The 13,176-nt window shown below is 42.0% G+C and overlaps 1 protein-coding gene across 1 annotated transcript; it reads left to right on the forward strand.

Moving 5' to 3' along the window:
* The first annotated feature begins 77 nt into the window (after positions 1 to 77).
* On the forward strand, positions 78 to 10,706 carry LOC115585758 (translocating chain-associated membrane protein 1-like 1). The gene is made up of 11 exons (XM_030424388.1): positions 78 to 722; positions 1,494 to 1,554; positions 1,695 to 1,813; positions 2,952 to 3,068; positions 3,153 to 3,211; positions 3,507 to 3,591; positions 4,345 to 4,415; positions 5,680 to 5,784; positions 5,883 to 6,026; positions 6,193 to 6,353; positions 7,344 to 10,706. Exons 1-11 carry the CDS (start codon positions 603 to 605, stop codon positions 7,415 to 7,417), a joined length of 1,116 nt encoding a protein of 371 aa, XP_030280248.1. The 5' UTR covers positions 78 to 602; the 3' UTR covers positions 7,418 to 10,706.
* The last annotated feature ends 2,470 nt before the right edge of the window (positions 10,707 to 13,176 follow it).

A 13,176-nucleotide genomic window follows, 5' to 3' on the forward strand; every position in this document is an offset into this window, starting at 1 on the left:
CAAATATTAAAATAAAGTATAGTACCTCAGAATTGTACCTAAGTACAGTAAATGGACTTAGTTATATTCCAATACTGTATGTGTAGATTTATTTACTTACTGATTTTCTTTATCTTTTGATACACAGTACCATTTCCAAACAGATCTGCCATTTCTGTGAATATTACCAATCCCCAAATATTTTCTATCACCCAAACTATAACCATCCTTCTGGAGTTTTGGTAAAGGGGCGTTTACGTGGGGTCCCTGAAGGCACCACGGACCTGGGTTCTCCTTCTACGTCAATGACACTGGGCGGTTCATGAATGGGGTTCTGAAGTGGGAGGGCCCGTCATCTGACTTCACCAGGCAGGCAGGAAAAAAGTGGGTGTTGTGCTGTAGTGTTTGGTCTGGTGCGATGCATCTTCATGACTGTTTTTAAACACATGAGCAGCGGGTTCACTGTGCTTACGGACCGCAGCGGAGCGACGAGCCCCGAGCCGAGCCGAGCCAGCCTCCATCAGTTGAGACGTTCAGGCCAACAGCAGCCGTGCAGCGGGTGGACAGCTAGCTCCAGCCCAGGCAGCCCGGAGCAAGAGGAGGGAGAGCCGAGTCGGTGAGCCATGGGTTTCCGCAAGAAGAACAAGAGCCCGCCGGTGCTGAGCCACGAGTTTGTGATCCAGAATCATGCCGACATGGTTTCGTGTTTGGCCATGATTATCCTCCTCGGCCTGATGTTCGAGGTACTGTGTGTTTGGACACGAGCTGTGAGCTGTTAGCAGAGAGATGTTAGCTGCTGCTAACTGTCGTTAGCTGACATGACAGCCGCACTCCAGGGGCAGGGCGCTAGTGTGTCTCTCTCCTTCCCTTCTCATGTGTCTCACTGATTGCCAAAGAAGATGGCGAGGAGGCCCACTGGCACACAGCTAACAGATTATTTTACCAGTCGGCCTGTCCATTGCCTCCATAGCTAGCCAATACATGGATCTGGCCTTTGGCAACAAGATAGTCAGGCTAAAAGTGTGTGCATGCTACACATTTGATCAGCAGCTCTCTGGCTCCACAGGGCAGCTATAGCTGACTGGTACCTAGCCACGTTTGAATGAAACCAGATAGCGTCCCCCACACTAACCTGTCCTCACTCAAACCTAGCCTCCAGACCGCATCTGTGAGGATCAGGGTGTGTTATAGCTTGGCACAGAGCTATCAGTGTATATACTCGTGATACACACTCATACTGACACAATGAAAGCCTCTGTAGCAAGCATGAAATATACCTCATTCTATAAGGGTGCCCCTGGAGGTCCCCAGACCCGTAGTTAAAGGGGATCTGTAGATTCAGGATCTTGCAGTGACACAGCAGTCCTCACTTCTTACATGTGTGCACTCAATGATTACTTTACAGTGTTAATTAATGAACACAAAGGCTTGGCTTCCTTTGCTCGAAACATGTGAGTGATCAGTGACAAACCACTCCTCCAGCCCATTAATCATGTGTGTTTTTTGTCTTCCAGGTCACAGCAAAGTTTGCCATCATGTTCATCACGGTCCAGTACAACGTAACACAAGTTCTTGGTAAGCTGACGTTTTATAAGTCCAGTAATCGTCATCACTTCCCTGCATCTGATTTCTAAATGAGTGCCCCACACTTATTTCCCATATTTCCTTTGTAACCATTTGTTCTGGATTTTTCTTTGTTTCTCCCATATTTGTAGATGAGAAGAGCGAGCCAGTGAACCTTTACCAGTACGGCCCTAAAGATGTGGCCACTGTGTTTTTCTACCTGCTTATTGCCGTCATCCTCCATGCCTTGATACAAGAATATATTCTCGATGTGAGTACATCAACACCCAAACTCAACGGTGGCTCACATTGTTGTTTATTAATCCATGAACATGTAGCATTTAGAGGGGGAACAGAAACCAATGAACTCGCTTCAGTTGTCTTTGGCTAGTTTTCCATTTCAAAAGCATCTGATAATGCCTCATGTGTCGGCTCTTTTCTCCATTCCGAGAGCCACTTGTAGGTAATCAGTTCCAATCCCTCCGGCTGCGTGTGCACAAAAGCAGAATGACTGAAGCTGTGCTCAGGTTGCTCGTGACTTCTTTTGTCTTCACCGTCAATTCCCAGTGGGCTGTGATCAAAAGATTTTTTTGAAATATACTTTTTATATCCAAAATAAGAATCCCTTTATAGAACAAATTCAACAGTGTACAAAGACTTTTTAAAAATATATCTGTTTCTCTTAAAGGAAAGGATCACACTTTTTTTTCAAATGTCGGTCTTAAATCAATAGTCAAGCCAACTCTGCCTGATTTAATACTCTCCTTGGCATAACTCCTGAATGCACAAACTGTGGGGGTGGGGCAAAATCCTAAAGACGGACTTGGTGACCTTATTTTTTAAAGCTGTGCTTTATGAGATTGAAGAAACAATGTGGTTATTTATTTTTCATCGCTGTCAAGCTAGCATGATAATATTGGGGACAACTTAGCTGCTCTTTCTCTTTCAGTGCAACTAGCTCGCTAATACATTCCGCAGTATTCCACCTAGCATTTCGGTCAACTCTCATCAAGCGGCTATGGGTTAGACACACAGGTGGGTCGAATGAAATTATTGGATGGGCTGCAGACAAGGGATTGTTTACTTTTCCGAGCGTTTGATTGATTGATTGCTGTCAGATGTTAAGCAACTTTCAACAAATATAACAAAAAAGGTTGTAAAATAACTAACCGTGCCTAGCTTGTTTGTGAAGAAACAAACTAAAAGTTGTGACCGTTATAACTCAGTTATAACATACAGCACCAGTGCTAGATACGCAGCCACTTGTTGCTAATCGTTACATTTAATTCACAAATATCTTAGTTTCAAACTGAATTTAAAACGACACATACCTTTAGAATAACGAGGGAGGAACTAAATTATGATACATCCATGTGTTCATCTTGTCTAACATCTTTGTTGAATTTCAGAAAATGAACAGGAGGTTGCACCTGTCAAAAACCAAACACAGCAAGTTCAATGAGTCAGGACAGCTGGCGGCATTCTACCTGTTCTCCTTCATCTGGGGCTGCAGCATCCTCACAGCGGTACGAGGCTCAGGACTCACAGAGACACATTCCCACACCGCATCAGGCTCCATCTTATATGTGCGTCTCTTTTTGTCTTGACAGGAGGACTTTGCAACAAATCCTACCTTCTTATGGGAGGGTTATCCACATACCCGCATGGTGTAAGTAAAATACTACGGACTCCAACACATCCTGAGCTCATATTTGACATTTGATTGATTCAGTGCAGTGTTTGCACGTTTGGAATTGTTGGATTTTATCTTTATTATGTCCTATCAAAGTTAAGTATCACAGTCTGAACTTAAAGGACCAGTTCACCCAAAAAATGTCACATTTTTTTAAACAAGCTACCGATCAGTGCACCCAGCACAACATGATCTATTGAATATTAACAGGATATAACTTGGCATATATAGATATATGATATAACCTCTGCACAACCTGTCCTCTGTCTAGTTTTCAGGTCAAGTTCTTCTACATTTGCCAAATTGCCTATTGGCTCCATGCACTTCCTGAGCTGTACTTTCAAAAAGTACGGAAGGTGAGTGCCATTTCTTTTTTATTTATTTCTTTCTTTTTCTTTTCTTTTTTTTAAGATGATGTGCTTGGAAAAATGTTTTTTAGGTTTTTTTGTTTGATGCTTTCGGATTCTTTATCTAAATACAGGGTCTTGTAATCAGCTGTGAAGTGGCTCGTTGGCTCAAGTGCATGGAATTGCGCTTGTAATTGTTAAAGTTTTTGTGCAAAGGAGCAGTCTGTAACCCGTGAGTACAGTCATAATACAGTCAGTTGGTATTCAGTGCTTCTTATCCCTGCCGGGGTTTTCATGCGTCTCCACGAGGAATCAGCTGACGACTACTGCTCCAGATGTGCACAGGGCGACTGGGAATACGTTAAACAATCACACCTCTGTTGCGGTACTTATGCACCAACAATTAGAAATGCTGTCTACGCCATTAAAAAGGCATTTTCATTTGAGGTTTTTGTTGGTTAATGCGTGTGCGTGAAGTTGTTTTGTTGATATGCACTGCTGCCATGAATTTTTATAGAGTGAACTGGCGCATAACTGTAGTCGAGGCTCAATTTGCATAGAAAATGTATGATGGCGTCGAAGCTAAAAGGTGGTTAACGAGTCCCAGCTGTGTTTTAAAGGTTGCTGGCTTTTTCTTGAAGAATTATTTTACCGTACAGTAAATGAAGTGACTCAGATCTACATTGCTTTTAGATGTTTCCTTTGGCGTTGCTGCCGAGACCAACACAAACTTCTCTCCTCCTTTTTGTTTTATTCCCACAGGAGGATATCCCCCGCCAGCTCTATTACATTTGCCTTTACGTTGTCCACATCACTGGTGCCTATGTATTAAAGTGAGTAAAATGATTCATTATCTTCTGAGGAGGACATATTCTTAAGAGGCTAATTCTAGATGTGTGGCTCATAAATATCTTAAGTTATCCTGACAGTGACTGAGAGCATTTCAGCTTCTTACCGGTTGAAACTTTTTTGCAATTGCCGTAAAGCGTAGATATAATCTTGGACAGCGTAACTGAAAGTAAAGCTAAGACACAGGATTTATGAGTTTATGTCGTGATTTAAAAAAAAAAAAATGTTTTATCGTCTTCAAGTGATGAAGTGATTCATCTCAGTTTTCTGTTCTTATCTTATTTCTAAAGCCAGGTCAGCTGACGTTTCCACCTTATGAGGAACTGAAATGTAGATTTCAGACTCGTGTTTTGACCTGTGAGCCCCGACTGTTTTTTTCTTTGCTCTTCCTCCTTCTCTAAGATTATTGATGTTTAAAACCTCAATGTGAGGAATATATGATATAAAAAATGTCTCCTGTTTCACAGGTAGTTAACCCTCAAAGAGACAGACGGCTGCCAGGGGCTAAAAATACCTATTGTTCTAAAATGTTAAATAACTTTTTAACCTCTAATCCTGTCATATCCCTTTTTTTTTTTTTTTTTTTTTTCAAAAAACTAATGTAAAGCAGAGTTTATTCTGAGCTTTCGGTCATATCTTACATGTCTTATTTGGGGCATTCAGGTGCTCTGTAAAAGACATGATGATGCCAATAGCCTTTATTATGATTTAATAACCTTTCTGTTTACTTCTTGACACATCTGCATGGTCAGTAAATTAAATGTAGGATTTCACAAAAAAACGCCAGGGTTCACACTATAACAAGTGGCCGTAACCTGCTTAGGTCAGGTCAGATGTTGACAGAAAATCATATGGAAGTCTTAAACATAAAACATGAAATAAAAGAATAAGATAAACTTCCAGATGTTTACATCAAATTTTGTCTGGTGTTTTTTTTTTTTTTTTTAAATTCTGTTAAATATATCCATTGTCTGACAGAGCAAGAAAACATTTGAGCTTCAAATGAGCCAGACTGACAATTAAGGTTCTCCTTAATTAGAAATGATGCTGTCTGCCAAAATAAGGTCGGAAAAACAACAACACCAAAAAAAAAAAAAAACCCAGGAAAGTCTGGTGACCCAAAATTAGTGTAAGGTCTCTGTGGGTTAAGAAGAGTGTATGTAGCTTATAGTCTTCCTCCATGTCCTGAGTCATCCTCAGTAAAGTCTGCGTTGCCTTCCCTCTCTCTCTGTGTCTCGTCATGTTTAGCCTACACCGGCTGGGCCTGGTGTTGCTGGTCCCTCACTACCTGGTGGAGCTCCTGTTCCACGCTTCACGCCTCTTCTACTTCAGCGATGAGAACAAGCAGAAGGGGTGTGTGTTGCTTTTATATTTGTCCAATTAGTGTTTGGTGGTTTGGGCGTGCCTTCCTGATCTGAACAACCTGCTCTCTTCACTCTCTTCTTTTCCAGTTTCACTCTGTGGGCGCTGCTGTTTGTCATCGCCCGCCTCCTCACCCTCACACTCTCAGTACTGACGTTTGGCTTTGGGCTACCCCGTACAGAAAACCAGGGCTTTTCTCTAGCAGAGGGCAACTTCAACGTGCTCACCATCAGGCAAGTCCAGATGATGGTTAACAGGAAGAGCCCTTGATATCTCGTAGCTCGCTAATTTACTCATGGTTTTTAACTTAAAGGCAACAAAATGGCCAAAGTTTTGTTTTCCTGTTCACAAGTAAGATCGCTTTTGCAGTTCTTAAAGGATGACCTCTCCACCCCTTAGGATGACTTGTCTGGCAGCTATCTGCCTGACACAGGCCTGGATGATGTGGAAATTCATTAACTTCCAGTTGAAAAAGTGGAGGGAGCACAGCCAGAACCAGGCCTCAAAGAAGAAGGCAGTCAGCCCAAAGAGCAAGCCTCACAAAAGGGAGCCTACAAGGGGTAAGTATTCAAGAACCTCAGCATCTAGTCTGACTCCCAGGTTGACTCGATGTCACTCGATCCGTCCTGAGTGATCAGATCATGAGAAAAGGTGTGAACACCCCCAAGACACATGGAGGACGCACTGGAGATCCGATCGTACAGACCACATTGAGAGGTGGTCTGGGCTGCGTGTGACCACACTGGTTTAGCAGCGTGTACGCTCGTGTGTCCTGGGCCATATTTAAGGACCGCCTGCTCAACAAATGTTATGATTTTAAGAGTTGTTGAACAAACTGAGCACAACAGCTGTGGCAAAATCAAAATCCTTTGTCCCCTTTTGTTAATTCGCATTTATATTCAGTACGATGTTGTTTCTTCCCTCGTGAAAAGCCTTTCTTGGTATCACTGTGTCAGCCTGTCTTTTTACGGGTCTGAAGTGCGTTTTACCTCCCGACATTCAGCATTTTAGCATTTCCACTACATGTATGAGAGGAGATGAGAATTTATCGACAGTAATAATGTAAAATTTTGCAAATGCAGTAAACAGCAACCAATATTGGCTACTGCTTTGATGCCATGGAGAAAGTCCCCGGACTCCCTTTAAAAATTGTTCAATTTTGTGAGTTAAGTGTGCAGAAACTGTATACGCTTTTGTGAAATGCTCTCTTCAAAACATTCTTTGCTTTCTTGGCCCTTTTGTAAATTCGGCAGATGTTAAACGTTAGCATTTTTCTCTGTGGTGTAAAAAAAAAAAATGTCTCATCCGTTTCTTTTACAGTTATGTGTTTATTTGTTATGTAGAGCACGGAAGTTAGATTCAATCACCAGTGGTCACTTGACACGCAAAGTTTCTTAAAATTGTCCACCCGTGATCCGGTCACTGAGGACAGACGCTGACACTTTGTCTGAATTCCCTTTTTGCCTCACGCTGCTTGTTTTTCTGATTATTTGGCATTAATGCTCATTGTTGAACATATTCACTGAAACTGCTTTCACGTGTCTCGCCAGGAGGTGCTACCAACGGGGTCGTGAAGTCTGACGATAAAACATCACCACGGGCAAGAAAAGCCAAAGCTTCATAAAGACGGAAGAAGTGAGGGAGTTCTGACAATGTGACATTACGTCTTTACACAACTTCAAATTTTGTCGTCTGCTCTCCAAATCAAATGTTTAAGCGCACTAAGAAACCTTACACAACTCTCCCTTTCGGGGTTGACACTCCTTTTTTCGAGAAAGCTCAGTGCTACTGTCTCCTAGAAATGTTTGTTATCATTAATTTGGGTTCAGGGCAGATGAGAGGTTGAAAGGGCAGTGCTGGTTTTGATGCTTTAACGGGATAGATTAAGCTCTTCAAAGTGTCCTTTTGTGTAAAAATACGATCACTCGGCGGGTACTTCAAACTGAGTTGCTCTTCGGTAAATTTGACATGGAATCCATTAACACAGTACCTTTTTGAAAAGCAGATTTTGACTTCAGGGCAACTTAATGTAAGGTGTCAATGTACAGATTAAGTGTTCGGGGTGTCATTTTAAGTTGGGCCTTATTCAGTTAAACTAGCAGAAAAGCTGGCCACTGGCTCAAGTCCCAAAATAAAAGCCTTTCTTCCTCTGCAAGACAGCACTTCAATATTCTGCTGATGTCAGGAAAAGATCTTAAATTAATTGCTCCAGAGGGATATTTGTGCTATTTAGGTATTTGGCATGACCGCAGCCAGAAAACTGAAGCTTGTACTTAACTCCTTGATCATTTACTGCCATTATTTGACAGCCTTCTGCCTTTGAAATCCAACACATTACAGGATTGAGGCGACCGGTGTATTTCTGTCTGCTTTTCTCACCACCAGCCTGGTGATCAGCTTCACCCTGTCCCGGGGGGCGCGGCCAGGTTAGGTGACTCACCGGGAGGAAGCTGTACTGTAACCTGTGATGCTGTACTGTATGCATACAGTTAAATCTTTATAGCGGCATGATCGGAAACTTGAGTAAGAAAACTGTGTTCGAGGCTGCGATTCAGTCTTTTATATGGTAATGTCGATGCATGATGGTTTAAGGCTAAAGACTTTATGGCTAGTGACTACCTGTGCTGTTGAGTTTGCATATCTCTCTCTCTCTCACACACACACACACACACACACACACCCACACACGCATTCAGAGGCCTTTTTAAAACTGCTGCAAGAGGTTTGAGTTATTTATTTTTGCCATATACTACAGATGGTTATTATTTTCTATGCTTTGAGAAGCTATAACCAGCAGACACGGCGGTACATAGCAACTGCATTTAGTTAATCCAAACAAAACAATCTTTCTTCAAGTGTCCTTATGATGGCAGTGGTTTGTATCACTCGTTTTGCTTGTGTTGCGTTCTGTTCGCCTTCTACGTTCTACGCCTTTTTTTTATTTTTTATTTTATTTTTTTATCCTTGGGTATCGGGGGACAAGCTATTGATCACTTACACTAAAAGTTACATCCCATGGTGCAGTGGGAGGTGTGTTTGTACGGGGATGTGTTTGTATGCCTGGGCACTTACTCGTGTGTGTTTGTGTGTGCGCAGTATTGTTTTGCCTACTGTGTGTGTATGTGAATTAACTGGGTGTGAATGATGATGATGATGGTAAGGACAGCGATGTTTATTGCTCGTCTCGTAAAAAAATATATTGCCTGCGTGCAGAGCATGAATTGTGACAATCTGTTCACCGACTCCTGCCCCCGCGTCTTCGCGGTCACATCCCGTCTTTTGGTTCACTTCGCTTCTGTGCGTGAAACACTGAGTTGTGGATAGGTGTGTGTTCTATAGGTTACTAAATGCTTATGTGTTCAATGTCTCCGCCCTTCAGATGCCCTTTTCCTGTGTGAGAGAGATTCTGTGATTTCCGTTTGCCAAACGTGGCATGTCTTGTCCTCCTCGCTTCACCTTTTCAATGATCCTGACATTGCTACGGAGCACATGTATTGTACTGTTGGCCAAACTCTTTCCTCTCACGGACAAGGTCCTGCTCTACTTACTAAACCACTGTGCATGTGAAGCTCTGCGCAGATACGACTGTATCACCTGAGAGTCTGGAGTCTTTAGTCTAGAGCCAGGGAGGAAATGAAGATGCCATCCATTTTTGCTCCCTTTAGCGCTCCTTGTTGGGACTGTGGTGGTCTTTTTAAAGCCCGATGTCTGTGTATGGCAGTGTCATAGGAGGGAAGGAGGAGCAGAGGACGTATGTACCAGCCTGTTACTAAACTGTCTCAGATGTAAAAGAGAAAAAACAAAAACAAAAGCTGACTTAACCCTACACTGTACTAAAATATGTGTCAGATTTTTAAGCTATTTTTATAGAGGGGGAAACTGTTGAAATTCACTGTTGTTCAGTACACACGTGTGAATATTTGTTTTGCATCCATATTGATATGAATTGTTTTTTATATAAGAATGAAGCTTGCTGAACTGTTAGCGTGGGTATACGTTGTGGTATGACTGTACAAATTGACTTAGCCTAATGGTTTATTTAACTTCATGGCCTTATTGGAGCAAAGTGAACTTGGTTGTATAACAGCGCTCGGTCGACAGCAGCTCTCACGACTACATGTTTTATCAAACACACCGTCATATTGACACTATTACATCAGTTTAATAATGTGCGTCCAGAGGAGCAAATGGTCAGTGTAGTGATTTATTTGTGTGGTGATTACAGGCCTGGATGCAGAACCGACAAAATACATGTTGCGGGGTGAGACCAAGTGTGAGCTTTTCTCGCTCATCAGATGTCACACTGTGCAACAATCGGCAGACGTTGCTGCTCTGAAACGTGTGCCGTTCTGCAGTTCACGGCCCCCCCTTGCTTCGAGACACAATAGCCTGTATAATCCCACAGGAATGCACTTTTTTTTGCATAATATGCATCATGTCCAAGCACCGTAACACTGCTCACTTTGGCTGTTTTGTCTGCATTGATTCTCGATGATTTGCGAATTGGAGCTGCTCGATTTCAAAACTGTGTGCATTTTGTAATTTGTTGGAAGCTGAAAAACTGCAACGATTCCACTGTATGAGCAACCTCTAGGTGGCAACAATCATTAATGCATCTGACCACGAGATCACTTATAAAAATGAGGAGAAAAAAAAAAGAGAGACCTGCACAGCAGAGACACACACATTTATTGTATTCTATTAATTCATCCTGCATTGTCTTTGATTTGTTTTTTATTTTGCTGCTTGTTTATAGATGTGGCGATATATTTCCTTTTTTCAAGATATGTTGTCTCTGAACTGCTCTGATGGTATATATTTATGCAAATTCTCGTGAGTTCTGATCATTTTTTTTCTTTGTCATTATTTTTTTTTATTTCATGTTTGAATAAAGCTTTTATTCATTACGCAAACTTGTGGAGCCTATTTTTTTTTTTCCACCGCATAGTGCCCGCAGGTTGATTTGTAAGACCGTCTCCATGGAAACGGCACGCAAAAGAAAAAAAAGAAACAAAAAAAAACAACATTTGCTGTTTCAAAGTGCACAGTAAATTATGAGAGCTGTAGATAATTATCCACTTCTGAGGTGAACCAGCAGTGAAATTGTCCTTCATAAAGCAGGCATATGCACAACATCCTCCCTCTCGTTCTCACTTTACATCTTTCTACCTGTTTAACTTAGAGATATATATTAGATTTTTTTTAAAGACACTTTTCATTTCTCCTACCTTTTGGGGCACGGTGTCAGGAGCCCAGAGGAAATAATGGCCAAATCCTATTCCTTCTTGGCTAATTACCACCAGGGGGCAACAGTGAGCCTTTAGCCTGAGGGACAGAAGCAGTCTGCAGGGACATAGCTGCATACAGACCTGCATTAATAAATCACCAGTCAGAGTGAGGAAGACTGAAACACTGTCTTATCACAGCTTTCAGCTCAACACTTGAACAGACTTTGCTGTGCAGTCAGCCACTAAAATGAAGTAATTGATGGTGTTTAGCCAAACGATGGGATGGGAGACCTCCACCTCGTCTTCGCTGTTCAATTTAAGCTGGCAGGGAACTGTAAACATGACATCTGCGTCCATAGATTGTGAGGCATGAGCACAACACAGAGGAGAGACACCTGCAGCTCACCGCTAATGTGTCGTTGTGTTTTAGAGTAATGGCTTTTCGCCGGCCAATCAGACAACATGATGTATCAGTGGGAACCGGGGAGGCAGGCTGGAGCTCTACAGGGTCAGCACAAGGACAGGAGTTCACACACACGCTCTCCATCACACACACACACACACACACACACTGATGGCTGTATCCACAACCCAAACATACATGACCTGAACCCGACGAGGGAGGCAAACTTGCAGAAAGAATCCGACGGCAGCGACCTGCTAAAGGAAAAAAAAAATCACTATCCCGCTCTTTTTTCTCCCCCTTAATTCCTCCCCTTCACCCAATGAGGATAAATCTCTCGCTGAATCGTCAGTATTATGTGTAATTTCCATATAAATTAGCTTCATTAAAAGGGGAGTACTTTCTTATTTAACGAAGCTCATTTGAAATTCTGTATTTAATAAGACATGCAATCCCAGACTTGCAGACTAATAGCCAACAATTAGCCGGACCAGAGCATGTGTGTGCGCCTTTGTGTGTGTCTCTGTAATCCTCTCCCGGTATTGTGTTATTTCCATTGATTGTCTCAAATGAGCAAATTGGGCAGCAGCTGCTCCACCAGCCAGGTTTACTTGCAGTGATCCATGAAGCACGGTGGAGATCTGAGAGACGTTCACGACCTCGTAGCTATTTGTGAGCGAGCAGATGAGAGGGGTGTGTTTGAGGTGAGCGATGGAGCAGGTGTAGACCAATGAAGGAGAGTGTGGAAGAGGGTGGAAACATCTGGATAGATCAGAGGGACTGAATGAGAATCAGGCGAGAGCGAAGACGAAACAGTGAAGCAAGTGAGAGGAAGGGGGGAAAAAAGCAGACGGAGAGTGGAGAGCTATGATTTACATTAGAACTAAGCAGCATAATGGAGGGAAGAGTGTGTGTGTGTGGTGTGAAGAGGAGGGCAGTGCCCTATCAGTGTCCATCAGAGCCAGCAAAATGCAAATTAGTGCAGACTCCTAAATGGTACGATAAAGAAAGGAAAGGTGAAATTAAGAGGCTACAGACAACAGAGAGATAAATGAGAGACACTAAATGACTGGAGGGGAGGGAAAAGAAAGAGATGTTAGTATATTCAAATAGCCTCTTCTCTCATTACACACATCTCTTTAAAAAGTCCAGCGTTCTACCATTTAATGTGCGCATGTTTAAGTTGGTGGTTTTCCATTTAGAACTAAGCCTTATTTAGTAAAAAAAAAAAAAAAAAAGGTAAACATGGTTGCTTTTGATTGGAAGTTCATAAATGTCAAAAAACAATGGAAAGGGCATGAAACAAATTTAAACAGAAATCAGTCTTCGAGAGATTTGAGTAAGCCCAGTGACAGATTCAAAGAAACAAGTTCTGAGAACAGTTGAGAGCTGACTAATAGATGTTCTGATTGTGCAAAAGGAATGGGGCCTCTTTTGCATCATTTCCTGTTTCCTCTACACTTTCGGTTTTGGAAGGTTGATCTAATGCAACCATTCCCAAACTTCAGAACAAAGCTGCCTAAATTAAAAATAATGTCTAACTTAACTCCCTTGTTTAATCAGTTCTGATGACCTTCTTTAATGTAAATACTAAAACATAACTGCTTAATATCAAACACAATCACACTTGGTTCAAAACAACAACATTTCAAAGTGAAATCAATTCATGTCAATGAAACGGTTGCAATCTGTAACATTTTTTGCATTTAGTTTGATTGATCAGTTAAATTCTGACAGGTGAATTAATGCCAT

Source organism: Sparus aurata, chromosome 7, assembly GCF_900880675.1.
Source record: "Sparus aurata chromosome 7, fSpaAur1.1, whole genome shotgun sequence".
Lineage (NCBI taxonomy): Eukaryota > Metazoa > Chordata > Actinopteri > Spariformes > Sparidae > Sparus > Sparus aurata.